The 26,538-nt window shown below is 41.7% G+C and overlaps 4 protein-coding genes across 8 annotated transcripts in view; 3 read left to right on the top strand and 1 right to left on the bottom strand.

Moving 5' to 3' along the window:
* Positions 1 to 26,538, bottom strand: part of MED12L (mediator complex subunit 12L) — a 187,995-nt gene that overhangs the window by 99,517 nt on the left and 61,940 nt on the right. The window lies entirely within an intron of this gene.
* GPR87 (G protein-coupled receptor 87) lies at positions 3,738 to 6,905 on the top strand. Its single transcript, XM_053390289.1, is given in 3 exon segments — positions 3,738 to 3,843; positions 3,846 to 4,040; positions 5,826 to 6,905. Coding segments are annotated over 3 exon segments (1,344 nt in total). The 3' UTR covers positions 6,869 to 6,905.
* On the top strand, positions 11,539 to 17,130 carry P2RY14 (purinergic receptor P2Y14). Its single transcript, XM_053390291.1, has 3 exons — positions 11,539 to 11,805; positions 13,505 to 13,615; positions 15,293 to 17,130. Exon 3 carries the CDS (start codon positions 15,313 to 15,315, stop codon positions 16,324 to 16,326), a length of 1,014 nt encoding a protein of 337 aa, XP_053246266.1. The 5' UTR covers positions 11,539 to 11,805; positions 13,505 to 13,615; positions 15,293 to 15,312; the 3' UTR covers positions 16,327 to 17,130.
* Positions 21,347 to 26,345, top strand: GPR171 (G protein-coupled receptor 171). Its single transcript, XM_053390294.1, has 2 exons — positions 21,347 to 21,449; positions 24,615 to 26,345. The coding sequence occupies exon 2, from the start codon at positions 24,670 to 24,672 to the stop codon at positions 25,633 to 25,635; it is 966 nt and encodes a 321-aa protein (XP_053246269.1). The 5' UTR covers positions 21,347 to 21,449; positions 24,615 to 24,669; the 3' UTR covers positions 25,636 to 26,345.

Below are 26,538 nucleotides of genomic sequence, written 5' to 3'. Positions count from 1 at the left end.
GAGAAAGCACAGCTTTAAGATGACAAAGCTCATTAGTGGAAGATCAATCCAAGGGCATGCTTGAACCACTGCCCAGTACTCCCAACATGTTAAGGGCCTCACACAGGTCTCCTCATTGAGCAAGTTTATTGCTAGGAGTTGGCAGAGGTGGCTTAAAAACCTATAGATTACATAATGTCATTTTTGGGGAGAATTGCTCATTTTAAGGGATGCTTTTAAAAAATGTTTTACGTCTATCCAAGACACAATAGTCCCAGCTCATTGTATAGTACAGCAATGGAGAACCTGGAACCTTTCAAACGTTTCCTGATTACAACCCCCACCAGCCCCAGCCAGCATGGCCAACAGTCAAGGATGATGGGAGTTGTAGTCCAACATCACCTTGGAAGGCATCATGTTGGGTACATCATTTAGTATCCTGTATTTTGTCTGTATCTATAAATAATCTAAAATGTCAAGCATTCACACAACACAGGAAGCCAAGCTTTACAATCCCTGTGCTCCTAGTAGGATTACACTTGGTGCAATGAGTGTGTACATAGCTTCAGATGACATTGTGGGGGTTTCCAGTTCAGATTCAGTTGCTGTTCCAACTTTTATATTCTTTGCTGTAACTTGAAGTCACTGCTACTTGTCCCTTTCTCAGTGGCTTTGGTAAACCACTGTCTTCTGACTTCATAAGCACACGCTGCTGGTAAAACCAATATTGAAATTGTTCCAGGCATCTTGAAATCTCTCTACTGTATTGAGAAAGGAAGGGCAGAAAGGGGAGGCGTTTGGAAAGAGAGGAAGCCGAAAACATAGGAAGTTGCTACCTGTAAAAGCTGTGTCAGCAAGCTGAGATCATGGGGCTTTCTCCTTGGTTAGAGTCATCATAGACCACAGCGTATGAAGTCAAGTGTTTCCTACGGAAGTCCAACCAAGGTCCTCCACTTTCACAAGTGAAGCTTGAATTGCTGCATCTCATTGACAAGGTACCGCACAAAGGCTCCTGAGCAAGCTTTACAGTCATGGAATGAGAGGCAAAGCCCTCATGGATCAGAAATTGGTTAAGTAGCAGGAAGCATACAGGAGGAGTCAATGGACAGTCCTCCAAATGGAGAGATGTAGAAAGTGGAGTCAATTAAACCAAGAAGAAAGGTTACAGCGTTTGGGAATTTTTGGTTTACAAAAAAAGTTAAGAGGTTGCATGATAAAATTCTGCAAGGCATCAAGGCATAAAGAAATCGGATAGAGAAACGTTTTTGTCTCTTTCTTTCATAACACTAGAACTCGTGGACATTCAATGATGCAGAACGATGGAAGATTCTGGACCAATAAAAGTAATTATTCACACAGCACAAAGGTTAAACTACGGAACTTGCTCCTACAAGATGCAGTGATGGCCACCAACTTCAGGGGCTTAAAAGATTAGACAAATTCATGGAAGACAAGGCTATCAATGGCTACCAGTCCAGATGTGATTATTTTTCCTCCCAGTTACAGGGAACCACAGGTGGGCAGCTTGCATACTTCCCACAGGCAACTGGTTGGCCACTGGAATAGCTGGGCCATTGGCCTGATCCAGAAGGCTTGTCCTATGTTCTTATGTCCTACAGAGACAAATGGATAGGAAATGCATTTCCCACCCGACTGGTTGATGAGTAGATATTTCAGTGATGCCCACTGGTTGCTTGGGCATATTTACTAGATTTCTTACTTAGACCTCTTAAATCAGTTCACTGGAGGAATTTTTCAAAGTGGTATGAGAAGTCTGAGATGCTGTGCACTCTGTATCCACTCTGAGACAGTCAATGTGAATAAAACTACATGGTTGAAACAAAACTGGCAACTGGAAGTGTTGTTTATCTGCAACAGGCCATTTAAGTTTTTGTGTTTAGAAGCCATTTTATCATATTGTTTGGCAAGTGAAGCACCTGTTCAAATTAGGCTGCGGACCTGCATTTACTTGTGTTAATTGAATGTAAATGTATTTTAGCACTGGGACTAGAAATGGTTATTTTCTGTTCATAATTACATATAGCGTAAAATTTACCATGTTCTTGGTGTTGCTAACTTTTAATCATCTGCGATCTTAATTTATTATTGACAGGAAACATATCAAACCCATGTACAAAATGAAATGCAATTTATTTGTAACGCTCCCAAAATATTTAAACAGTTCTATAATGGGGCAGGCTAATCCACCATGGGACTCGAATGAGTGCAGCTCCCCACAATTTATGGCAGTATTGCAGTTGCTCAATATTCCCAGAAAGGTAACAGCACAACTAGATTTACTGAACTCTGGGTAGGCAGATAAACCATAGTTCCTGTACAGTATTTGGTTGGTAGGTCATAAATTGTACAGATTGGCGGAATATCGGAAATAAGAAGGATAGAGGCTGGGAATAATGCCCTATTTATAATTGGTTTACATGTTATCACAATCCTAAACTGTTACAGAACTTCTCAGGGTTTATAGTATAGTAAGAAACATGGGTAATGGACATGGAAAAAACTTAGCATAGCCAGAATCCAGAAGTTAAATTCTCAGGGATATTTTCCTGAATTTAACTATCTCTGATTTTGAATGACACTCCCTAGCCTAAATTTCTCACATTGCTCCTCACTCTTTACTGTGTTTTGCATTAATCCATCTACCAGAGGTAACAACCCCAGTAGTATTTACATACTAATTTACCCTGGGATGAAGATTATGTGAGTCAAGATTAGTCATTCAGCTTGTCGTTTGTTGCTGATTGTCTGCCTTGAAAGGGCAAAGCAATCAAAAGCTAAAGGGAACCCAGAGATTATTACCCAAGAAATCTAATCAAGTAAATTGGTCTTTGGTGGATCAAAGTGAGAACTCAAGAATGGTAGGCATCACTTTTATTTAATAGAGAGCTAATTGTCTGCAACCAGGACACAGTTATATTGAATCCCATTGATGATGCTGAAGGATCCATGATATGCCCAGGCTTTTAGCTAAAGCATCAATAAACTACAGGCAGCTGTACAAATGTAGTTAAAATGGAAAAATATATACTTGTGTTAGCTTGGAATGAATTAAGTATTGGCCTTCGTTTCTCTCACATGCAACCACCTGCCCACAAGATAGTCTGTCCTTGTTGCTACATTCATTGTTGCTCACAATTCACCCATAGGAGTCGATTAAAATATTGTCTGTCTGTCTCCAGATAATTACTACTTTGGGAGTCCATGTTACAAGGCAACAGCTACTATAAGCTAGTGGCAGAGTGAGCTGGTAATTAATGCACGGGCATGTAGAAGCTATACAGAAAGCTGCATTGCCCAAGAGAGCAGTGATATTGTAGGAGCCTTTTCCAGAATTGGGGTTGGTCCTAGCTTTTTCATTCACAGTGACACATCTCTGTGTATATGAGGGAGGATCGGTGTCCAAACTTTTTTCAAAGAGGGTCAGATTTGATGAAGTGAAGGGCCGTGAGGGCCGACCAAATGGCCAACCAAACTTGTTAACCTTTTTTAGGATTGAAGTTGTTGAAGTTTTTTTATGATTTTACCCCAGAAAATTAACTGCCACAGGGGCCGGATTAAACCGACCGGCGGGCCAGATTAGGCCCCAGAAACGGACTTTGGACATGCCTGCTAGACTATCCTTTCCATGTAGTGCATTTTCCACAAGACACATCAGGAAGCAAATGCACACACTTCATAGATGATGGTGCACACCTATCTCCTCTTTACTTGAAGTTGAACTCCATGGAGGAAAAGCCATGTCTGAGTTGTCTCTTAAGGGCCAAGATGCAGCTGAGTTCATAATTTTGTCCTATAAGCCGAGGCCTGTAGCACAGCTGCCATCATTCTGTGCTCAGCCAGAAACTAAAAGATGCTGCTGTTGACACTGAGGTATTTGCCTATTGTAAATATTTTCACTTCCTATATTTTTCAGACTTTAGAACTTGTACAACCCATGATGTGTCCCAGATCAATTGCCACCAGTGTGTCTCCTGAAAAGCATTTGACCTGCAAATCAACAATAATAATGGGGTCTAACATGTCATATGTGAAGCTTCCAGGTAAATGACTTTAAAAATAAATAAATCAGGAATTCCTGACACAGTTGTTTTAGAGAGGAGTTAATAATTTATACAGTTGTACCTCCTTTTTAGTATCATGTTATTAGTTGAGTTTCACATAAGAGCAGTTCATTTAGAAGACTTCCCAAACACAACCATTGGTTATTTCCATTCCTGCTTAGCATTCTAACCAAGCTCATGAGGTCATTGTCTTTAAACCTCGGACCATCTAATAAACAGACTACCCCTGGTCCACACACACATCCCTTTTTTAATAATCAAAATTCACAAGTACCCCTAACGAAGCTCCTCATTATCGATATATTTTAAAAAAGATAACCATACCTTTATATACACCGCAACCTAGTGAAGATAACCCTTGCTCGCATGCCATTCACATTCAGAAAACTATGCATGCAGTTCCACTTGCTACACAGCTGAAGCCAGCATTTGGAGCTCTCAACACAGTTCCTGCTGCTGGGCTTGGAATGCATGGGCAGTGCCGAAGAGTAGAGACTGCCTGTGGTGTCAGGTTTGGGGCAACCCTAGATTGAAGACTCCATATTCTCCCCCTCTTCTCCTCTTAAAAGAAGCAAACGAACAAATATAGCAGTGCTATCAATGCCGATAGCACAATGATCTGATTGGCAGGTATGAATGCAAGCAGATACTCACCTACAGCCTGCTACTGCATTCGTGAGTCTAGAGACTGGCAATTAGGTATTTAATGAAGCACCTGGCGGTCCTCACTACATGATCATCATGCCAAAATGCCAAAATACCCTATGATTCACGTGACTTAGAAGCCTGATGCAGTCTAAACTGGTGGGCAAAGAGTTCCTAAAGCAAGGGAGGCTCTCTTGCAGCGTTGCACCACAAATGGCATAAAAAGCAGGACCCAAGGTTTGGCTAGACAGGAGCGGGATGATCTGTGGTCCTTGTGTTGTCACAGATTTAGCACTACCCCGCACAATCTCTGAACTCGACTTGCAGCCTCATTGCTTCCAAACCTTCAATAAATGGAGAATTTACAGTTTCCTTAGGCAGCTCATTCTGCTGCTGAACTGGTCTTAAGAGTTATGAACACAGCATATATTTATGTTCCAGTCTTCCCCCCTCCCTTTCAATACCCTTTTGTGTCCTTGAATAAGACTCCGAGGGCTCATCCTAACAAGCCTTTGCATGCAGACAGGATCTTAGTCACTGGCATCACTAAGCATACTTGTGCAGCTGGCTGCTGTTGCGAGTTTAAAACAATGCACGCCCTGCCACCTCATTGCTGGAGCTGTGGTCTGAAGCCCTTTTCTGTAGCATGCAAACACAGCAGTGTAATAAAAACATTTTCTTGAAAGAGGAGGGCAACTCCCCTGGCTGTACCAGGTGTAGAACCTCACTCTGCTGACCTCCTAAGAACCACCCTGCTGAATCAGACCAAATATTTATGCATTCCAGCACTACATTTCCAGCAGAGCCCAACCAGGTGCTTCACAAGCGGAGACGAAAAGCAAGAGCCACCTCTAGTTGTTAATCCCAAACAACTGCTATTCAGTAGCATAGTAGTCAATCATGTCTAATTGCACCCTTTCTACATGCTCCACAGTTACTCAAATGTGATAGATGAGTGTGCATCCAGAAACAGTTTCTGGATTCCTTCTGTTCACATAAATTATGGGGATGTGACTCTTGATTATGGGGGTAACTCTTGAGTTATTGTTGTTATAGTTCCGTATGAATAGCTACGATTGTTAAACCAACTTAGACCATTTCTTTCCATCATTCCTATAGATCATCATCAACATCTGGGTCAAGGCAACAGTATTTTAGCCAACTGTTCCCAAGATCTACCTGGGAATTCTACCAGTAATGAATTCACAACCATTGTCTTACCTGTGCTTTACCTAATCATATTCCTGGCTAGCATCTTATTGAACAGCTTGGCTGTATGGATTTTCTTCCACATCAGAAACAAGACCAGCTTTATCTTTTACCTCAAAAACATTGTGGTTGCAGACTTGATGATGACCCTGACATTTCCGTTTAAAATCATCCAGGACTCAAGGCTGGGGCCATGGTACTTCCATTTTTTCCTGTGCCGGTATTCGACCGTTTTGTTCTACGCCAACATGTACACTACGATTGTGTTTCTTGGACTCATTAGCATCGATCGTTATCTGAAAGTGGTGAAACCCTTTGGGGATTCCAGGATGTACAGCATCACGTTCACCAAGATTCTGTCTGCGTGCGTTTGGGTCGTCATGGCACTTTTAGCCTTGCCAAATGTGATCCTTACAAATGGTCATGCGACTAGGAAAAACATAGGTGACTGCTTAAAGCTAAAGAGTTCCCTGGGAGTCAAATGGCACAGAGCTGTCATTTACATCAACAACGGCATGTTTGTCGTTGTACTGATAGTATTGATAGGATGTTACATTGAAATATCAAAGTATATCTACAAATCAAGCAAACAATTTACCAGTCCTTCAAGTCGCAAACGGAAGCACAACCAAAGCATAAGGGTGGTCGTAGCAGTGTTTTTCACGTGTTTCTTGCCATATCATTTGTGCAGAATACCTTTTATTTTTGGCCACCTGGATAAAGTTTTGGACGAATCGGCACACAAAATCCTGTACTACTGCAAGGAAGTGACACTTTTCCTGTCTGCGTGCAATGTGTGCCTAGATCCAATCATCTACTTTTTCATGTGCAGATCATTTTCAAGAAGGATGTTTAGGAAATCAAACATGCGAATGAGGAGCGAAAGCATTAGATCACTTCAGAGTGTTAGAAGATCAGAGGTGCGAATATATCATGAATACGTTGATCTGTGACGCTGAAGACAATGAGATGGACATTCCGTCCCATATTTGTATCTGTATATTTGTTATTTGTAAATAATAAAGTATTTTTGTTTGATTATAACAAATGTCCGCTGTTTTTCATGTTGTTCCGCGTATACAAGGGAGCCATGCAGAATATAGCAGAGTAACCAGGCCTTTGACTTAATCTGGGCTAGACTATTACAAATGTTGTACTGTGCCATCTAGTGGAGGAAAACATGCTTCTGTTACAATTATTATCAATAATCAACAAAACGGTTCCAGAAAGAAAGTACTTCAGAACATAAAATTCTGTGTATATATGTATGTGTGTACATACTAACGTAGAATTGCAATATTTATTGTTTTAAAAAAACAAACCCTCAAACTACTTGAATTTGCTTCCATGGGAGGTCATTGTTTTCTTCATAATATTATATGAGGAGCAACCAGTTTTCCCAGAATTTGTTTCTATATTTTCATGCAATTCTCACTCTTAGATAAGATGCTCCTTTTGCTATTATAGCCAAATCCCGAACTTTATCAAGCCATTCTTTCCAAGAAGGGAGTAATGTAACTTGCCAGTATTGAGTCATTAACATTCTTGCAGCTGTTAACAGATAGAATGTAAGTTACTTATGTTCTTCTTTATGATATAGACCAGCAACATAAACAATGGATTCATTGTTAAACAAATGGGAGCCAAAAATCATTGCCAATCTACTTCATATCACCCAGAGATCTATTAGCGGATCCTCTTCTATCTTCTGCCCACTCCTGCACTACAGTAAACATGTTTCTACAGAAGAGATGTGACGGTGATGCATTTTTAATTTATAGCTGCCAACTTTTCCCTTTTAAGCGAAATTCCCTTATTCCAAATAGAATTCCTCGCAAGAAAAGGGAAAAGTTGACAGCTATGTTTTAATTGCCTCACTTTCTTTCTGAAAGAAAAACCTATAATTAAATCCATATAGTATTTGGATGATGCATTCTCCTTAATCTTATTTACAGTATGTTTTGACTGAGGAGTATTAATAACTATCACAGTCTAATGTGATAGTATCTAATGCAGTAGATTAACACATGGAATTCTGGGTGTTGCTAAACATGATCAATTTAAAATTAAACCTCATGTACTGTAGTTATGTTGCACCACCAGAAGGTGGCAAGAAACTATTGTTGATTCATGCTGATTCCTTTTTATACATTCCAATTATGTTTTCCCTTACTTGCCTTTCTAATTTTTTTTTGAGATGTAGCTTCTAGAACTGAAGACAGTACTCCAAGTGGGATTGCACCATAGATTTGTAAAAAGAAGCAAGTACCTGTTCTTAAAAATAAAATTAAAAAATCCTTTTCTGGTTATCCCTAACATGGTATGTGCATGTTTCACAGCTGCTGTGCACTGGGTCATTGTGGTGTGCGAGAGTCTGTGGCTATGTACAGTTCTGTGTGTAACCATAGACTTATCAGTTGATGTCCTTCCCCAATCTGATGGCCCCCAGGTGTTGCTGAACAGGTTTTGAGGCAACCCATTTATTGAGCATTCATCCTGAATTGCTTGTGCAGAGGTTCAACGATGTCTGCTCCTTATACAACATTCATTCTGATTTGACGGGGGAAGCAGAGTGACTGCTGATAAAATCAGTAGCCTCATATTCCTTTCCCCACCGCAAAGTCTAGCAATGCAAAATTAATGTGACAACCCTGTACTGCTAGTTTTCCCAGTGCACTTCATTGACTGGCAGGCCAGGGAAACTCTGAGCACTGTCAGTGTCACATAACGCAATATGGGATTAGTGGGCACTGTGGGAGAAGGGAGAGAGGCTGCAGCTTTTGCTAGCAGCTACGAGTCTTGTATGTTCTAGTTCCAATACTATGTATATAAGAGGGAAACTGCTCTCACTGAGGAGCTTACATTAGGGTTACCAGGCATCCCAGGTTCCCAGGGACAGTCCCCGGATTTGCAAATCTGCTCCCGGACAAATTCCATCCCCGGAATGTCCCCAGATTTGCAAATCTGGCTCCAGGAAACGAGGCAGCGGCAGCCTCAGCAGCCCAGAGCCAGCCTGTTAACGCTGTTGGCTCTGGCTGGCTTCAGGACCGGCTCACTGCTCGCTGCCGTGGCGCCCGCCATTTTTCCTGCGCCACGGCAGCCAGCAGCGAGCCGCTCCTGAAGCCAGCCAGAGCCAACTGCACTACCAGGCTGGCCCCTCCTGGGCAACGACTGCCCACCCATGACTCCCGAGCCTCCCATGATCTGTCCAAACAAAGGGGGAAGGAGATTGGGGAAGGCTCAGGAGTCATGGGCGGGTGGCGCACTGCTGCCCAGTTTTTTAAAAAACTCTGCGCATTTATGTTTCACAGGGTGCGAAAGAAGGGCTTTACACCCTTCATGCATATGCATGTGTGCTTGGGCCTGGGGTCTTTTGCCTCACCAACCCCACTACTGACACCCTGTTGCTACCCAGCTTAAAAAAAAAAAAGGGTCCCGGATTCATTGAAAAAAATCTGGTAACCATAGCTTACATGCTTTTGACAGCATAGGGCAGTCCACCCTAACCTGGTGCCCTCTGGACCGCAAATCCCATAAGCTTCAGCCAGCAGAGTCATAATAAGGGTGAATAAAAACATTGCCAGCAATGCTGACAAGGCTTGTGTCAGTTGTGGATAAAGGCGGGTTTTGCATATCAAGGTTATGTTTCAGTCACGGATAAGAATAATGGTTTCTTGGGGAAATGTTGTTTATGCAGCAGCACCACACCTTGCATTTGGTTATGTGGGCTTCTTTGGAAAATAATCATCACTAGTCTGCAGGGAACAATGGGTTCATGCAGCTGCCTTAAATTGTTTGGTCCACTGGACTTGAATTGTATGCCAAGGGTTGGGAAAGCTCTCTCTTCTCCTTCAGAGTTCTTGAGCCTTCTCCAGTACGCCTCATGAAATGCATTGTGTGTGGAGGGCAAAATAAACTGTATCAGGTCAGAAAAGTGCTGAGTTCAGTCCACAGGCGAAATCTGATTGTGTACAGAATAAAAACTTTCTTTTAAAAAAAAAAAAGACTTTGATCCAATAGTTCCAGGTAAAGAGCAGACCAGAACAAAACAGCACAGGATCATAAGTCTCATAAGTCTTAACAAAATAGGAAACATCGTCCTTTTCCCTAAGCATAGAGAAGGCACACTTAGAAAGTCCTTGCCTTGACACAATACAGGTACTCCCTCTTTTTTGCCATTCAGAGTTTGTTCAGGTCATGCGCCACCATGGCTTCCTCAAAGTTCATGTGGGTAGATCAGCAGTGAAATACCCAAGCAACTTCCCTTTCATAAACTTAAGAAATCACAGCATGTGATTTTTTTTCTCAGCTCACAGGATAGAGAGCAGGTGATTCTTGCAAAAGCTGGTTGTTCACACATGTAAACAGCTGGTGTGAGAAATATATTTATGTGGAGGCAGTGGCTATTTTGTGTCCTTTGAACATCTCTCAGAATCCAAAAGCAGAGCTACGTTAATGATTCAAAGAAGCAAAGAATTATGATAGTTGAATTTCTAATAGTTGTATTTATACCCTATTTCTGATAGTGTGTTTTTCAATGCCCTAGAAAACATTTTTTTAAAGGTCATTATAAAGATGCCAGCAATCACAACTTATCAGAAACACAAGTTCTTTCCCACACTGTCCAAAGTAGCTCACAACAGATGGTGGTTTTCCCCGTTGACTAAAAGAACGGGTATAGTTGAAGAGGAATCAAACTGCTTTCCCTAGAAATTCTCATTTGAAGGTTTACTATCTTGTGCCAATTGTGATCTCATTCTTGTCTTTAAAAAGAATGCCAAGTTACTTCCAATTTCATACGTAAGGAAAGCACTCCATTAATAAGGCCATGACTTCTTCTCCAAGTACCGTATGAACGAGTCAGGAATTGAGCACAAGTTCCCTTGCACTGCTACAAAACCACCAGTCACTTCATTATACTAAAAGGAAGCTGGAGTGCAGCAAACCCATTTGTCCATGGCAGGGCCTTCTCAGGGGTGGTCCCGTTTGTGGAATGCCCGTCCTGGTTAGGGTACCAGTCTCCTTCACTACTGAATTCCAGGACAGATTTAGAATCATTCCTGTTTACCCAGGCAATTGATGGGTGATAGACACTGGCCATGGCAAACATGGAATTAATAATTATGCAGGTACGTGACTGTTTTTTTAATGTTTTCAGAAGCTGTGAGTGTTTAAATGTTTTAGGTTGTTTTGAAATGTTTAAATTGTGTTTTACTGGACTGCTTTCAAATTTTGGTGTTTGCTACTCTTGCTTCCTTCGGGAGGAAGGGTGGGATAGAAACCTACTAGTAAGAATAATCATCTGAGTGATGGTAGCCTGTGGCCCTTCATATGTTGTTGGCCTCCAACTCCAGCCAGCATGACCAATGGTCAGGAATGATGGGAGTTGTAGTTCAGCAACCCAGAGCGGAACTGCACTGAACAGTTTCCAGAGATAAATGCACAGCATCTCCCAGAGCACTTTTTAACTGTTAAAAAGTGCTCTGGGAGATGCTGTGCCAGCTCTTTTTAACTGTTCTATAGAATGCTTCTAAGAGTGAGGCAAAAAAAATCTACAGGGGCTATATGCTAGCAACTGGTAAGATTTCAGCTTTCACAACATTTCCTCTTTTTTTGCCAAGGTCTGCGGTTTGTCACTTAAATAGTTCAGAGCTGCCCTTCGTGGAAGTATATGAGAGCTGGCCAGCTGCAGCATTTGACACTTAACCCATACTTGGCACCAACAAGAAACATTACTAACAATGGCTTTTTTCAAGCCCAATTTTGGAGTTCAAGAAGTTCCAGAGTTTTTAAACCAGGCAGGACAGGAATAGCATTATTCCTGCTTGAATTCGGAAACATATTTTTTAGTTACTTAATAGCTTGAAAGGATACCGGACTCTCCAAATTGGTAAGTAAATGCAACTGAAGCATTCAAATAAGCATAAGCTTGTTTTTTAAAGACTCCTTCATATGGAAACGCTTAATCCTAATGCAAGTCATTTTCTCAGCTTAAAAATTGGAAGCAGAAAGCCAATAAAACTTTTCAAAGTGTGCGGCTTCTAGTAATGAAATGTATTGTTCCGTCACATCCTCCAATATTTCACAGATGAATAACAGGGTACTATTCAGTACTTATAATAGCTTATTCTGTTTACTAAGGTTCACCTAACTTACATAGGGCTGAAGACTCTTCTCTGCATGCTGTACTAAATTCACCCTGTTTTATCTAGCACCACATGAGCTTCTGAGGAAGTTATAAAAAGCTTCTTTTATTATTATGTCAATTTATTTTGTGTTTTGGGGTTCTCAAAGGATTTATAAAGTTTTTAAATTTAAGGATTTTTTTAAAAAAGAATTTGAAATGTTAACTGGTTGCATTTTGATACAGAATAGCTGTAGCTCCAACACATTCACGATACTTTGCTGTTTGGGGAGGCAGTTATAATGTGAATGTACAAATATCAATGTTTTTTTTAAAAAAAAGATCTCTTCAAAAGGAGAGACCAGAAAACAGTTACCATACCTCGTAAATAAGGGCAATGGCAGAATGTTTACAAATAAGAATATGTTTCAGTTATACATGTTGCAAAAAAGAATAATCCTGTTCTGTTTCTTTTCTGAAAATTATCAGTTCATTTCACATGAGCTGAAAGTAAGAATACAGCAATGGGTTGAATCCCACAGCCTGCTCCCACTAGTCCTAGTTTTTCCTGGATTAAGTTACACTCAGGACATTACCTACTGGCAGAAAAGGGGGGTGGGATTTTTGCTGATGTCTGCCTCTCCCTGCAGCCCCTGGCCACCTTTTCCCATGCTATTCCCATGCCAACTCTCAGAAGCCCATTTTCAAGGGGTTGCAGAGACAGAGGGAACTGATGAAAATCTCCTCCTGAAGGAGTCCAAATAAAGGATATAAATCATGGGTCCAACCCTATGTTTACTAGGCTGAAAAGCAGAAAGACAGACAAAAAAGGGAGCAAAAGGAACCTCAAGAAAATAAACCCAGGGATTTTTCTGTCTTCCTATAGGCTCCTCTATGAAGAACAGGCACCTTATTTTGTACTGAGAACCGTACTGGAAATGCTTCCTGTTGCGTTTTCAAATCAATTCTTACCACATTGAGGGCTGTGTAATTGGCAATGTTGATTTTGCAGATTAAAATCAATGGACAGGGTTATCAAGTTCTAGTAAGAGTCTAGCAATGTCTGCAGAAGAGGACCCTGTGCAGCAGAACCCTGCCTTTCAGTAAAAGCTGGAAATAGAGTTTATATACAATTGCTAAAGTTAACCCCACTGAAGCACTTAATTTACTCCATTTGAAATCAACAGGACCCAATAGTGCTTATTTTTTTGGAGAGCTGTACCAACAGAACCAAGAACTGTATATTCAACTAGGGTTCTCAAATTGGGCAGATCGCATGGCACTTACAAGGGAGGGAAGAAAACATACATTTGCAGTAAAAGTCTTCATACTATAAATTTAGTGTATCTCAAGGTATTTTAACTTTCCCAGCCATGTCAAATAAGAGAAAATACTATCTTTTTCTCAAATTTAAGATCCCAGTTTTTACCTGACAGCTAAATTTTCACTCCTCTTATTCATACAGACCTACCCAAGAATGGCAGACTCCATGTGTTCCTTAGAACGGAAAGCCTCCCCAGACCGTTAAACAGTCAAGTGAATATACAAGACAACATACAAGATCCAAGAAAATAAGGTAAGCAAGGCTATTTCAGCAACGCTGAAGATTTCACCCTGCAGTTTCAGGTTTGGTGGTCCCCCCAGGAAAGCAATTTACACTCACTCCAGAATTCCTTTTATAATCTCTTACACAAGGGGTAGTTAATGTGGCGCTCTCAAAGATGTTGCGTGGCAAGGTCCCAAACCCTCCCGGGAAGTGGAATAAAAAACACATGAAACAGTATTTTAGATTAATGGGCAAAAAGGCCACAACTTTATTGGTTACAGAATGTGAGTGGTTACAGAATGTGAGTGGTATTGGCTTAAGCTATATCTGACTCCTGCCCGTCTGCAGGAGTCTTGGAAGGGTTAACCACCAGAAGGGGGAGCCCTGCTGATGCACATCAACTAGGAATTTCCCCAGGGTCACCGCTCCCAGCCCGCACCGGCATCTCCCCGGGGACGGGAAATGGCTTTGTTGGACTACATGTCCCATAATCCCTGAACAGTGGACATGCTAGCCAAAGCTGATGGAAGTTGTAACATCTGGGAGGTTGTCACCTTAGCTAGCCCTCTCATGGTATCTTATTGCTCATTTCTTAGCACAATTCAAAGTGCTGGTGCTAACCTTTAAAGCCCTAAATGGGTTCCCTCACTGCGATAAGTGAGATTACAGGGAACCAGGCAGAAGGCCTTCTCAGTAGTGGCACTCACCCTGTGGAGTGTCCTCCCATCAGATGTCAAGGAAATAAATAACTATCTGACTTTTAGAAGACATCTGAAGGCAACCCTGTATAGGCAAGTTTTTAATGTCTGATGTTTTATTGTATTTTTAATATTGTTTGGAGCTGCCCAGAATGGCTGGGGAAACCCAGCCAGATGGGCAGGGTATAAAAAATAAATTATATTCTTCTTATTATCATCATTTGCCATCTGCTGGTAGAAGAGGTGATGGTTTGGTCTTGCATTGGACCCATGGTCCAATTTAGTACACCCATCAAACATTCGCCAACAGCTGCTCAGCTTCACTGGTTATGTTATTCTGTGTGTTCTCTTATCCCTCCCTTATACAACAATAGTACTCAAACTTCTTCATAGTAGCAAATATCAAAGAGTTTGGATTTTATATCCTGCCTTTCACTCCCTTTAAGGAGTCTCAAAGCGGCTAACATTCTCCTTTCCCTTCCTCCCCCACAACAAACACTCTGTGAGGTGAGTGGGGCTAAGAGACTTCAGAGAAGTGTGACTAGCCCAAGGTCACCCAGCAGCTGCATGTGGAGGAGCGGAGACGCGAACCCGGTTCCCCAGATTACGAGACTACCGCTCTTAACCACTACACCACACTGGCTCAAGACAATATTGGTGCTTAGGCTCCCGAAAAACCCCCAGAAAGTTTGCACCTATGGATGTGAAACCTACACTGACTGCAAAGTACATTATATTTCAGCCTACTGAATAAGCATTGCTCTATGCATTTTTGCCTCTGGTCGCACCCACAGCAGGCAAATGCCACCCCTGGAAAGTTCCCAAGAATGGCTGAAAAAGGCTCCCTATTCCTGCTCTTGTGGAAACATATGTGATTTAGCTCCATGCAAAAATGTTCCAAAGTAGCAGCACATAAATCCTGAATGTGGTCTTCAAGTGCTATATACATGGGGGGATTCTGCTGGAGGTGATTCTTCTTGTGGATAACTCTTTCTTTCTCTTCTCACAGGAACTGAAAATGCACTAGAGATGCCTAATTCAAGCACTCCTCTAGGAAACTCCTGCAGCTTCAATGAGATAATAAGAAAACAAGTTCTTCCAGTTGCCTACGGTCTGATCTTTCTAGGAGGAATCCTGTTGAATGGGGTGGCAGCCTGGGTCTTTCTGTACATTCCCAGCAAGACAAGTTTTATTGTCTATCTCAAGAACATTGTGGTTGCTGACCTCATCATGAGCTTAACTTTCCCATTTAAAGTTTTCGCCGATTCAGAAATTGGATCTTGGCGGCTCAGTGTTTTCGTCTGCCGTTTTTCGGCTGTCGTATTTTACCTAAATATGTATATCAGCATAACACTGTTTGGTCTCATAGGCTTCGACCGATGCTACAAAGTTGTGAAGCCTCAGTTCATCGCATCTTTCCACACTGTTCGATGTAGCAGATGTATCTGTGTAGCCGTGTGGGCACTTCATATAGTGATATCACTTCCCAATACAATTTTAACAAATCAACATCCTACCAAAAATCTTTCGAAGAGCTGTGTGAACCTCAAAAATGAACTTGGAGTCCAATGGCACAAGGCTTCGAACTACATCTGCTTAGGAATTTTTTGGACTGTCTTTTTACTCCTAATAGCCTTTTACAGTTCTATAGCAAGGAAAATATATCTATCCCACCAAAAATTCAGGAAAAACTCCAAACGGTCAAGGAAAAAAACCAATCGGAATATTTTCACCATCATGCTTGTATTTATCATTTGCTTTGTTCCATACCATGTTGTAAGAATCCCATACACATTGAGTCAAACTGCTTCACATCATTATAACTGCCTAACAAAAGAGGTGTTGTTTTACCTAAAGGAACTTTCTCTGCTCCTGTGTGCTGCAAATGTTTGCCTTGATCCTATTATTTATGTATTTCTTTGCCAACCCTTCAAGGAAAGGTTGTACCAAAAATTGCACCTCAAGTTGAAGGTGTCTGAGGAATTAGAAAACTCTAGATCTAAAAAGTCAAATGTGATTTGTGAAACAGTAGTTATTCCATAAATTCCAATCAAGCATCTGGAAACCAAGCCTTATCAGGAACAGTTGAGAGAACTGGGTATGTTTAGCCTGGAAAAGAGGAGACTGAGAAGAGATATGAAAGCCATCTTCAAATATCTCAAGGACTGTCACATGGAAGAGGGGGGAAACTCGTTTCCTCCTGCTCTGGAGGGTAGGACTCGAAACAATGGCTTCAAGTTACAAGAAAGAAGATTCCAACTAAACATCAGAAAGAACTTTCTGACATTAAGAGCATAGTGGAATAGACTCGGCTGGAAGGTGGTGGACTTTGCCTCATTGCAGGTTTTTAAGCAGAGGTTGGATGGCCATCTGTCATGGATACTTTCGTCGTCTGCATTGCAGAAGGTTGGACAAGTTGACCATCAGAATGCATGCCAACTCTACAATTCTTTGATTCTATGAGAGCAAGCTATTTACAATATGCTAAGATGGACCCAATGGGAGGCTGGTCCTTGAGTGCAAATGGGTCAGTGCCTCACCAAGCTGAGCCTGCCCTCAGCTAGCCCTCACTTCACTGCCTTCTTTCTTGCAACCAGTAAGGAGGTGACGCTGACTGTCTCACACCTTAACTGAACCTAAACAATATGGACAGCTGTAGCTGACTTAAAAGACACTATCACTATTGTGAATGAACTGATTGTTTCACTTGGCTCCTCGATTTTTTATTAATATATTTGTATGCAAAAGTCATACAAACATGAGTGCTATGTGCATTTTGTGCTTGAATTTATATCAAAATAAAATAATGTGGATTTCAGCAATGGCTATTTAATATATATCATCTATCTATCTGTCATCTTTCTAATTTTATAAATGTTGTATTACTAGAAAGAATCCCTTATCAGAAGAGTTATACAGTGGTACCTTGGTTCTCAAACTTAATCCATTCTGGAAGTCCGTTTCAAAACCAAAGTGTTCCAAAACCAAGGCGCGCTTTCCCACAGAAAATAATGCAAAACAAATTAATCCGTTCCAGACTCTTAAAAACAACCCCTAAAACAACAATTTAACATGAATTTTACTATCTAACGAGACCACTGATCCATAAAATGAAAGCAATAATAAGTGTACTGTACTATAAAATAAATAAGACAGTATTGTAGATGATAAAAAAAAAATTAAAAAAAAAATCTTACCTGCCCTGATGATAGTCATTGTTTGGATTGGGGGTGGGGGCTTTTATCCATTTCCACAGTCACACAATCAATCAATCAGTAGCTGAACTGGGTTCCACACAGTCACAAAAACAGATTAATTGAAAAAGCCTCAAAAACAAAAACACAAAATAAATAGCAAAAACAAAAGCGCCAAACTTACACAGTTCCGGAAGTCCATTTGACTTCCGAAATGTTCGAAAACTAAGGTGCAGCTTCTGATTGGTGCAGGTGCCCTGGAAACAATAGCCGACAGCTGCATTGGACGTTCGGCTTCTGAAAAATGTTTGAAAACAGGAACACTTACCGTATTTTTCGCACCATAGGACGCACTTTTTCCCCTCCAAAAATGAAGGGGAAATGTGTGTGCGTCCTATGGTGCGAATGCAGGCTTTCGCTGAAGCCTGGAGAGTGAGAGGGGTCGGTGCGCACCGACCCCTCACGCTCTCCAGGCTTCGCACACCTCTCCGCAAGCAGCGGGAGCCCAGCGCTGGGCTCCCGCTGCTTGCGGAGACTTGCCTGCATGCTGAAGCCTGCGCGCGCTGAGCTCAGCGCGTCCAGGCTTCGCGGACCTCTCCGCAAGCAGCAGGAGCGCTCCCGCTGCTTGCAGAGAGTTGCCTGCATGCTGAAGCCTGCGCGCGCTGAGCTCAGCGCGTCCAGGCTTCGCGGACCTCTCAGCAAGCAGTGGGAGCGCTCCCACGGCTTGCAGAGAGCTGCCTGTTTGGGGGCTGGGGTCAGGGGAAGCTCGAGCTTCCCCCGCCCCAGCCCCGCGCCTGGGGGGGAAATAATTTTTTCCCCTTTATTTCCCCCCCCAAAAACTGGGTGCGCCCTATGGTCCGGTGCGCCCTATGGTGTGAAAAATACAGTACTTCTGGGTTTTCAGAGTTTGAGAACCAAAGTGTTTGAGTACCAAGGCATTTGAGAACCAAGGTACAACTGTATTCTTGAATTTCTCCAGTGAAAATCTTCAACCCTTCTCTTTTGCAAACGCAGCCTCTTCAACTAAAACAGTTCTCTCATAACTTTAACCCAATAATAGCATCAGGCATCCCAGTAGCAATGTAAATTAAGTCAATGGGGGGAGGGGGTAATTTCCTATCAACAGTTCCCAGGTGTATTGTATGAATATTAGTTCAGAGATCTGCTTTCCCTCACTGGTGCACACTCTTGGCAATGGTGATATTTGCTCCCTTCTTGTCAGAAGGAGGGAACAACAGGAAACAATGCCAACTGGAGTATATAGGCAGATCAGTGGTTTGGGAGGACATGGTTTCTCAAACAAAAGCTGCAGGTATGGTTCAAGTCTGACTCAGCACAGCAAAAGGTTGCAACTCTCTTGTCAGTTCCGCAGCTGAGAGCTAGTCAGATGCTTTGAGGCCTTCTGTTATACACAACTCTGATGCTCAGAGTTGAGTAGGCCATGAGAACAGTTCCCCCTTATTAGATATCACAATATGTTGTTGGAAACTGTTCATTTTGAACTGGAGAAACCTCTGTAGCATTAGGGAGCTAGATTTGATGGAAATGAGATTATCTGGGGGATGGAAGTCTTGTTCCTTCTAGCAAGATTTGAGATTTAGGGTCAGCCTTGTTGGAAGCAGTCCCGATTTTCTTCTGCTTCTCAGTTCCTGTTTGATGTTTCATTGTTCGCAATCACATCAGGTGCCTCCAAAATGTAAGGGTGCCATGCTCAGCACTCATTTCCTCAGCTCCAATGAACCAAAGTTCCTCAAGTTTGCTCCACCACTACCCATGATTGCTGAATTGAACATCCATAGTCTCAGGCTGTATACCTGTAAATACTACATGATAGCGACAAGCATGAGAATGCTGTTGCCTCGTGCCCTGTTGATAAGCTTCCCTCAGGATCCTGTTAGAAAGAATTACAAACTAGAGGGATATGAGGGTCACACCCAAGGCTTCACAATAAGTATGAAGATAGAATATGAAGTATTTCAGGGACTGTATCACTATCTGGAATGTCTAAGTTTAAAAGTCTAAGTTTAAAATTTATGTTGTTTGATATGATTTTGTTTATTTGGGGGGTTTTAAAACTTTCTTTTCATTGGACCCAACGAAGAAAGCTGAGAATACCGGGGTCCTTTTTGCATAGAAAACATATTTATGTGAGGTCTTTTTCATTCATTCGGTGGTTGTCTACTGAACACAGGACACAAACCTGCTTCTGGATTTATGAGCATGGGGAGGGAAATGAATTTAAGAAGCCAGTTAGACCACAGTCTTTCTATCAGTAGTTTTTATCAGTAGTTTTTATAAGACGACAACAACAACCATAGTCTGCAGTTATTGCAAAAAATTGCTATGAATGCTTCTCAGAATAAAGCCATTTCAGAGTTGGTGGCACTATTATTAATCTATGTAATTGTATCACTCCAAATTAAATTCCGAGAAACAGATAGGTGCATCTCTCCATTGCAACAATTAACATAAGCAACAACAACAACAAAACGGTAGCCACACTGTAGCTGGTACTAAAGGAATTCCTTAACACAGACACACAGGAACGTTATGAAATGATCCCGATATACTGTATTTTTCGCTCCATAAGACGCCCCTTTCCCCTCCTAAAAAGTAAGGGGAAATGTGTGTGCGTCTTATGGAGCGAATGCAGGCGGGAGGCTCTGCTCAGTGCTCCCCTTCTCCCTCCTGGGGAAAAGCCCCCAAGAGCTGCACACACACTCCGCGCGCTCTTTAAAGGGAGCGCGGCTCTTGGGGGAGCCTTAGCCACGTGCAGCCTCTCCCGGGCAGGGGATGAAGGTTCCCCTCGCCCGGGAGAGGCTGCGCGTGGCTATCCCATGAGCCAAGACAGCCAGCAGGATCGCAGCGATCCCGCTGGCTGTCCTGGCTTCTTGTTTAACCGTGCACAGCCTCCGCAGGGCACGGGGAGCCATCATCCCGCTGCCCTGCAGAGGCTTTGTGTGGCTATCCCTGGCTTTTGCGGGAGGTGGGGGAAGGGACAAAGCGCGCTCTGCTCAGCGCTCCCTTTAAAGAATACTTTCCCCCCCTCTAAAAACCAGGTGCGCTTTATCATCTGGTGCGTCTAATAGAGCGAAAAATACGGTAGTTCAAGTTCCAATGCTTTCAGTGGAAGAATTCAACCTACGCTAAAATCTCTTGAGATTAGCAAAAGTCAATTCAATGTTTTGTTTTGTTTTTTCCTGTTTGTCTAAATTATGCTTTTATAACAATGTTTTATTTATTTTAGTCATAACATTGTAATTCCGCTGCCCCAGAAGCGGTTTAGTCACGCTGGCCACATGACCCAGAAAGCTGTCTGTGGACAAATGCTGGCTCCCTCGGCCTGAAAGTGAAATGAACGCCACACCCCATACTTCTCTTTGACTGGATTTAACCATCCATGGGTCCTTTACCTCTACCTTTAATACCAGTTAATTTAATTTAAAACTTGCTGCAATTAATTTTGCTGGACTGTGCACCACCTAGATAGTATCACTGAAGGACTGCTTTAATTAAAACCTTTAAAATTACATACATATTTATGCTCTGCTGAACCTCACACTCCAGTTTGCTCCCTGAGAAAGCAAGGTGCGTTATTCTGCTACTATCTCCACTGTTCTGGCATTCCACTGGCAAAAATTAAAAGGATAATGGTCTCAAGTCATTACAGCAACTTTGCTTTCCCACACAACTTTGCTTTCCTCACAAGAGGAGGATGAAGTATTATTTTGCAACACTGAATAATTTTGAACTCTTAAGAGTGTGCGCACATGCACACACCTTCAGATGGCTTTTGGTTTCATAGACGTCAACTGATGTGTTTGAAAGCCACAGGAAAGTCTCTTTTAAGATACGAACTATATAAAGAGCAAAAGGAAAAGTAGCTGGCCACAAGGCAAAAAGCAGGTCGCCTGACAATACTAAACAGGACATTTAACAAACTTCTTCAATGCTTTTTGGACTATAAAACAGGTATGTACCTTTTAAAATACTTTAGCCAGTCATTATTATCATTGACGCAAATACAAAACGCAGGCTATGTAAACTGTTAGTGTTTGCAATTAGGGACAAACTCAGTGTAGATACTCCATGCTGAAACTTCATAGTCACAAAAACTGCAACGACTTTTTCTGTTGAAGGAGTTGATAGAATCAAGCATTCACTATCTCAGGACCACAGTGCAATTTCCTTTGTAATTGATTCAAAGTGACTGTCATTTCTCAGAAGGAAGATTATGATATTTAAACTCAGTGGAAGAGCATCTCTGTTTTATATGCAGAAGGACCCTGGTTCAATCCTCGGCGTCTCCAGGAAAGGCTGGGAGAGAACCCGGTCTTAAACCCTTGAGATCTGCTGCTAGTCAGATAGACTATGCTGAGCTAGAAGGACCAGTGATTTGACTCTATATAAGGCAGCTTCCTGCATTCCTATGCGTTTCATCCCTTCATAGTGGTTGCTCCCAAACTCTCTCAGATCTTTCTAACACTGTGTTCTGGTTAAATTCTTTAGACTCCCAAGATTTAAAAGGAATCATCTGTGTAAGCTACTAATAAAATGGACGTAGGATATACCAAAGTTGACCAATGGCATACTTCCACATGGTGAGGATAGTATGCAGAGACCCAGACCTGCTTAGCTTCAGCAATGTGCCTTCAGACCTTGGGAAAATAACTGACTTTCCACACTTATCAACCCTCAGGCACCACATATCCCTTGCTGACTGGGAACTTGGCAGATTAGCAGTCTGATCCGCATGGTCAGTTAACTGCACACATTACAGGCGTATTTTAACACTTGCCACACCACTGTCATAACACACGACACCAGCCTAAGAGTGCAATGCTGAATTGTACTCAACCTGACCAGGCTCTCTTGCTGACTATTAGTAAATAGCTGCTGGTATGCACCTAATGACCTGAAGAGAAGCCCACCAGATTTCAACATTTCAGGCATTCTGTAAGCAAACAAAAGCCACCTTATTCCAACAAGCCCTTGGTTACTTTGATTTGGCTAATAACAGATTTTGTTTTAGTAGTGCTACAGTTACTTGCTGCTACTGCTGTTGATTAGCTTGATTCTGAGGTTTTAATTCTGCCACTGATGTCTGTTTGATTTTTGCCTAGTTTATGTTGTTAGCTACCTTGTGCTCCTGTGGTTGGAGGAAAGGCAGGATATAAAAACAAGATATGAAATAGTTAGCTGGCTATAGATGTCTCTGAGTTGTGAGAAATGAGGTAGCAATGGGCTGTGGTCAGAAAGCCCTTGAAAAAATACATCCCCATAGCTATTACAGACTTGAATAAGCAAACCATCTGCAAATCTTTAGTTTACATAGTTGTAGGAGAAGTGAAACCCATTGAAAGGTGCAGATACATCTAAAAGTTGCCTTGCCAAGTTGATTAGAGTAGATGCTACTTTAGAGTAATCAAGTCATTGCAAAGGTTTGGATAAATGGACAATTTCGTTGTCTGTAGAGAGGTACATACAAACTGGGCCCTCATCCTCATTTATTTTTATTTATAAAAATATTTATATATCACTACCTCATTAAAAAAAATAGAATCAGTTTAGAACAATAGATAAAACCATAAAATTAAAACAAAACAAAACAAAAGATAATAGAAATCAGAAAACTATTGGGGAAAGATAACTTCCTGACAAAATGAACAGTTTTCAAAAGTCATTTAAAAGCTGACTTACTGCCACAGAGATGTCCGACGCTTGGCACTATCACTTGCCTCCTCTCTGATGGAGTCTCCTTTTGCCTGGCTTTGACGTTTTTCAGACTATCCCTTGCTGTACTGTACTTTTGTTGGCTAGCTATATAAACTAGGTTCCTTTACTAACTACAGTGGTACCTCAGGTTAAGTACTTAATTCGTTCTGGAGGTCCGTTCTTAACCTGAAACTGTTCTTAACCTGAAGCACCACTTTAGCTAATGGGGCCTCCTGCTGCCGCCACGCTGTCGGAGCCCAATTTCTGTTCTCATCCTGAAGCAAAGTTCTTAACCTGAAGCACTATTTCTGGGTTAGCGGAGTCTGTAACCTGAAGCGTATGTAACCTGAAGCGTATGTAACCTGAGGTACCACTGTATCTCTGAAAATGATGGCATACCTGTGGTATAATATTTGTGCACTTCAAAAGAATGCACTAAAAACCACTTCTGCTTACAGCCAAAGCTCTTGAAAAAAATGTAAATTGATACACACACATTTTATTGTTGTAAAACTGCCAACATAACGATTCCAGCGTTTAACCTACAGTTCTGTTTGTACACCAACAGCTCCACAACAACTGGAGGGGGCAAACATCTATGAGGTGCATCAAATGGAAGCTGAAGGTTCACTGTTCTTCATCTGGAAATCATTACTGCATTTCATTTCTTAGAAATGTTAAAAATAGCCACTTCCTCTTCAGCGTGCATGGCTCTAGCAATGATTTCTACCAGTACATCTACAAAACAGATCCTGCTGCAAAAAATTAGACCATCAAACTATGGAAATGTTATTGGCAAATATGGTTTTCTTGCATCTCAATTAAAACCTCCTATGCCTAGGGATGTCTGAGAATACCAAATAAAACTAAAAGAGAAGCAGTGTTCACACTTATTTGTTCCATTTCTGGGACGATTAAGCCTGCAATCAGCTGTGCTAACTGAACAGGAAATGCTTTGGAGTAAATGCATTTCTCATATGAATGCAGCATCACACTGAACAGATTTGTCAAAAAGTTGCTTTAAACATTTTAAAAAAATGTATGTGTACCATTGGCTGGGCCCAATGGAAGCTATAGCCCAAAACATCTGGCGGGCACCAGAATGGGGAAAGTTGCTCCTGAGCTTCTTAAGCAGGCAACCCCTCCAGATGTTTAGGGACTACAACTCCCACCAGATGTTTAGGGACTACAACTCCCACCAGATGTTTAGGGACTACAACTCCCACCAGATGTTTAGGGACTACAACTCCCACCACCCCTAGCTAGCAGAACCAGTGGTCAGGGATGATGGGAATTGTAATCCCAATACATCTGGAGGGCCGAGTTTGGGGGTACCTGTTCTTAAGAACAGTCACAGATTTCGTTAGATACTGTACGACACTATTGTTTGTTTGTTTGTTTCTCTCTCTCTTCCAACTCCAGGTTTTGTCTCTCAGAAAAGGTGCACATACTTTGCCTCTCCTGTGAAGCATTTAAGATGCGCATAACCAATTCCTCAGGTTGCAATGTTTATTCTGCAATGGAGCCATTTCCTTATTTTTATTACTTGATATTTCTTATTGGGTTCATTGGGAGCTGCTTTGCCCTGTGGACCTTCCTGAAGGCAGAGCAACATCGCAAATGCATGAGCGTCTACTTAATTAACCTGCTAACAGCAGACTTTTTGCTAACCCTTGCCTTGCCGGTGAAAATCGCAGTTGATTTAGGAGTTGCTCCCTGGAAACTGAAAATATTCCACTGCCAAGTCACAGCTTGCCTCATCTATATCAACATGTACTTATCCATCATATTCTTGGGATTTGTAAGCATGGACCGTTGCCTTCAATTAATACACAGCTGCAAGATCTATCGCATCCAGGAGCCTGGCTTTGCTAAGATGATATCAGCAGTAGTCTGGGCAATGGTTCTATTTATCATGGTGCCAAACATGGCAATTCCAATCAAAGAAATCAAAGAAACGGCCAATGTGGGCTGCATTGATTTCAAAACGACGGTGGGAAGAGATTGGCATGTTTTCACTAATTTCATTTGTTCTGCCATATTTCTCAATTTTTCCGCCATAGTGCTTATTTCTAACTTCCTTGTGATCAGATTACTCTATCGAAACAGATACAACGTGAGCTACGACAATGTGAAGAAAGCTCTGGTGAACATACTCTTAGTCACTGCAAGCTACATAATATGCTTTGTTCCTTACCATATTGTCCGGATCCCGTATACTCTGAGTCAAAGCAAAGCTATAACCACAGACTGCTCTCTCAGGCGAACGCTCTTCAAAGCCAAAGAATCCACCCTGCTACTTGGTGTGTCAAATCTCTGTTTTGACCCAATTCTGTATTTTTACCTTTCAAAGACATTTCGACTGAACGTGACAAAGGCTTTCGGGTCGCGTAAAGAAAATAATACTCCCCCAGAAAATGCATTAACAGAGACAGCACTTTGATGTTTCAGTTGAGACTGCAGACCATTCTAGACAATTTATTGCTCATTAAAAATGCATTGACCCCGCCCCCACCCCAGCTAGAGCACACAATCTCTCCATCTTTCCTTCAGGTAGAGCTTCAGTTGCAAGGGCACTGCATTTTCTGAGAAATTGCTAAGGGAAAGAAGCAATAGGCCCACCCCAAGATACAATATTCATTGCTAGTAGCTATTGCTCTGTAGAATTTGGTTGCACAATGTGTCACAAGCAGTTGTCACATTTTGTTTCTGAAGGGTGAAATACAATGATAGTCACACTCAGATTAGTCATTGATTTCAATAGTCTACTCTGTGTATGACTTGGATGGGTATTACTCAAAGTGCCCCGTGGCAAATGGTTTAGCTGAGATTCCTGCATTGCAGAGGGATGAACGAGGTGACCCTCAGGATCCCTTCCAACTCAACAATTCTATGAATTCTCCCCCTGCATACCTGTAATTTGACATTCAGATATCTTGAAGTGGCATGACTGAATACTTTGTGAGCCTTTTTTAAGATGGTTGCTTTCATAACACTGACATTTAGAGTTATGTATATAAGAAGCATGTAATTCATCTAAGGGAGTACACACAGTGGGTTTGGTTTAGATGTAACAATAAAAAATGGTGTCACAGGAACAAGCCCCATGCTTATGCTTCTATTTTCATGTTAATCTGCTTGAAGACTATGATATGCTTGACGGACAATGTACAGTTTTCAAAATGTACTTGGATAAAATATTCATATAAGAACCCAAATCCAGGTTAAACTAGTCATGGCTAAGTCCAACTGGATATAAGGAAATGAGTTGAGTCAACTAATTTACCACTCACCTGTTTCAGTGACACTTTGTATGATGAGTACAACAAAACAACGAGCCACGACC

Source organism: Podarcis raffonei, chromosome 5 (genome assembly GCF_027172205.1).
Source record: "Podarcis raffonei isolate rPodRaf1 chromosome 5, rPodRaf1.pri, whole genome shotgun sequence".
NCBI lineage: Eukaryota > Metazoa > Chordata > Lepidosauria > Squamata > Lacertidae > Podarcis > Podarcis raffonei.
The sequence above is the reverse complement of the archived record's forward strand: the minus strand, read 5'-3'. Positions and strand labels throughout refer to the sequence as shown.

Bases quoted from the DNA above. Each gene is read 5' to 3' on its own strand.
- GPR171 (XM_053390294.1), top strand. From the start codon at position 24,670: ATGCGCATAACCAATTCCTCAGGTTGCAATGTTTATTCTGCAATGGAG.
- P2RY14 (XM_053390291.1), top strand. From the start codon at position 15,313: ATGCCTAATTCAAGCACTCCTCTAGGAAACTCCTGCAGCTTCAATGAG.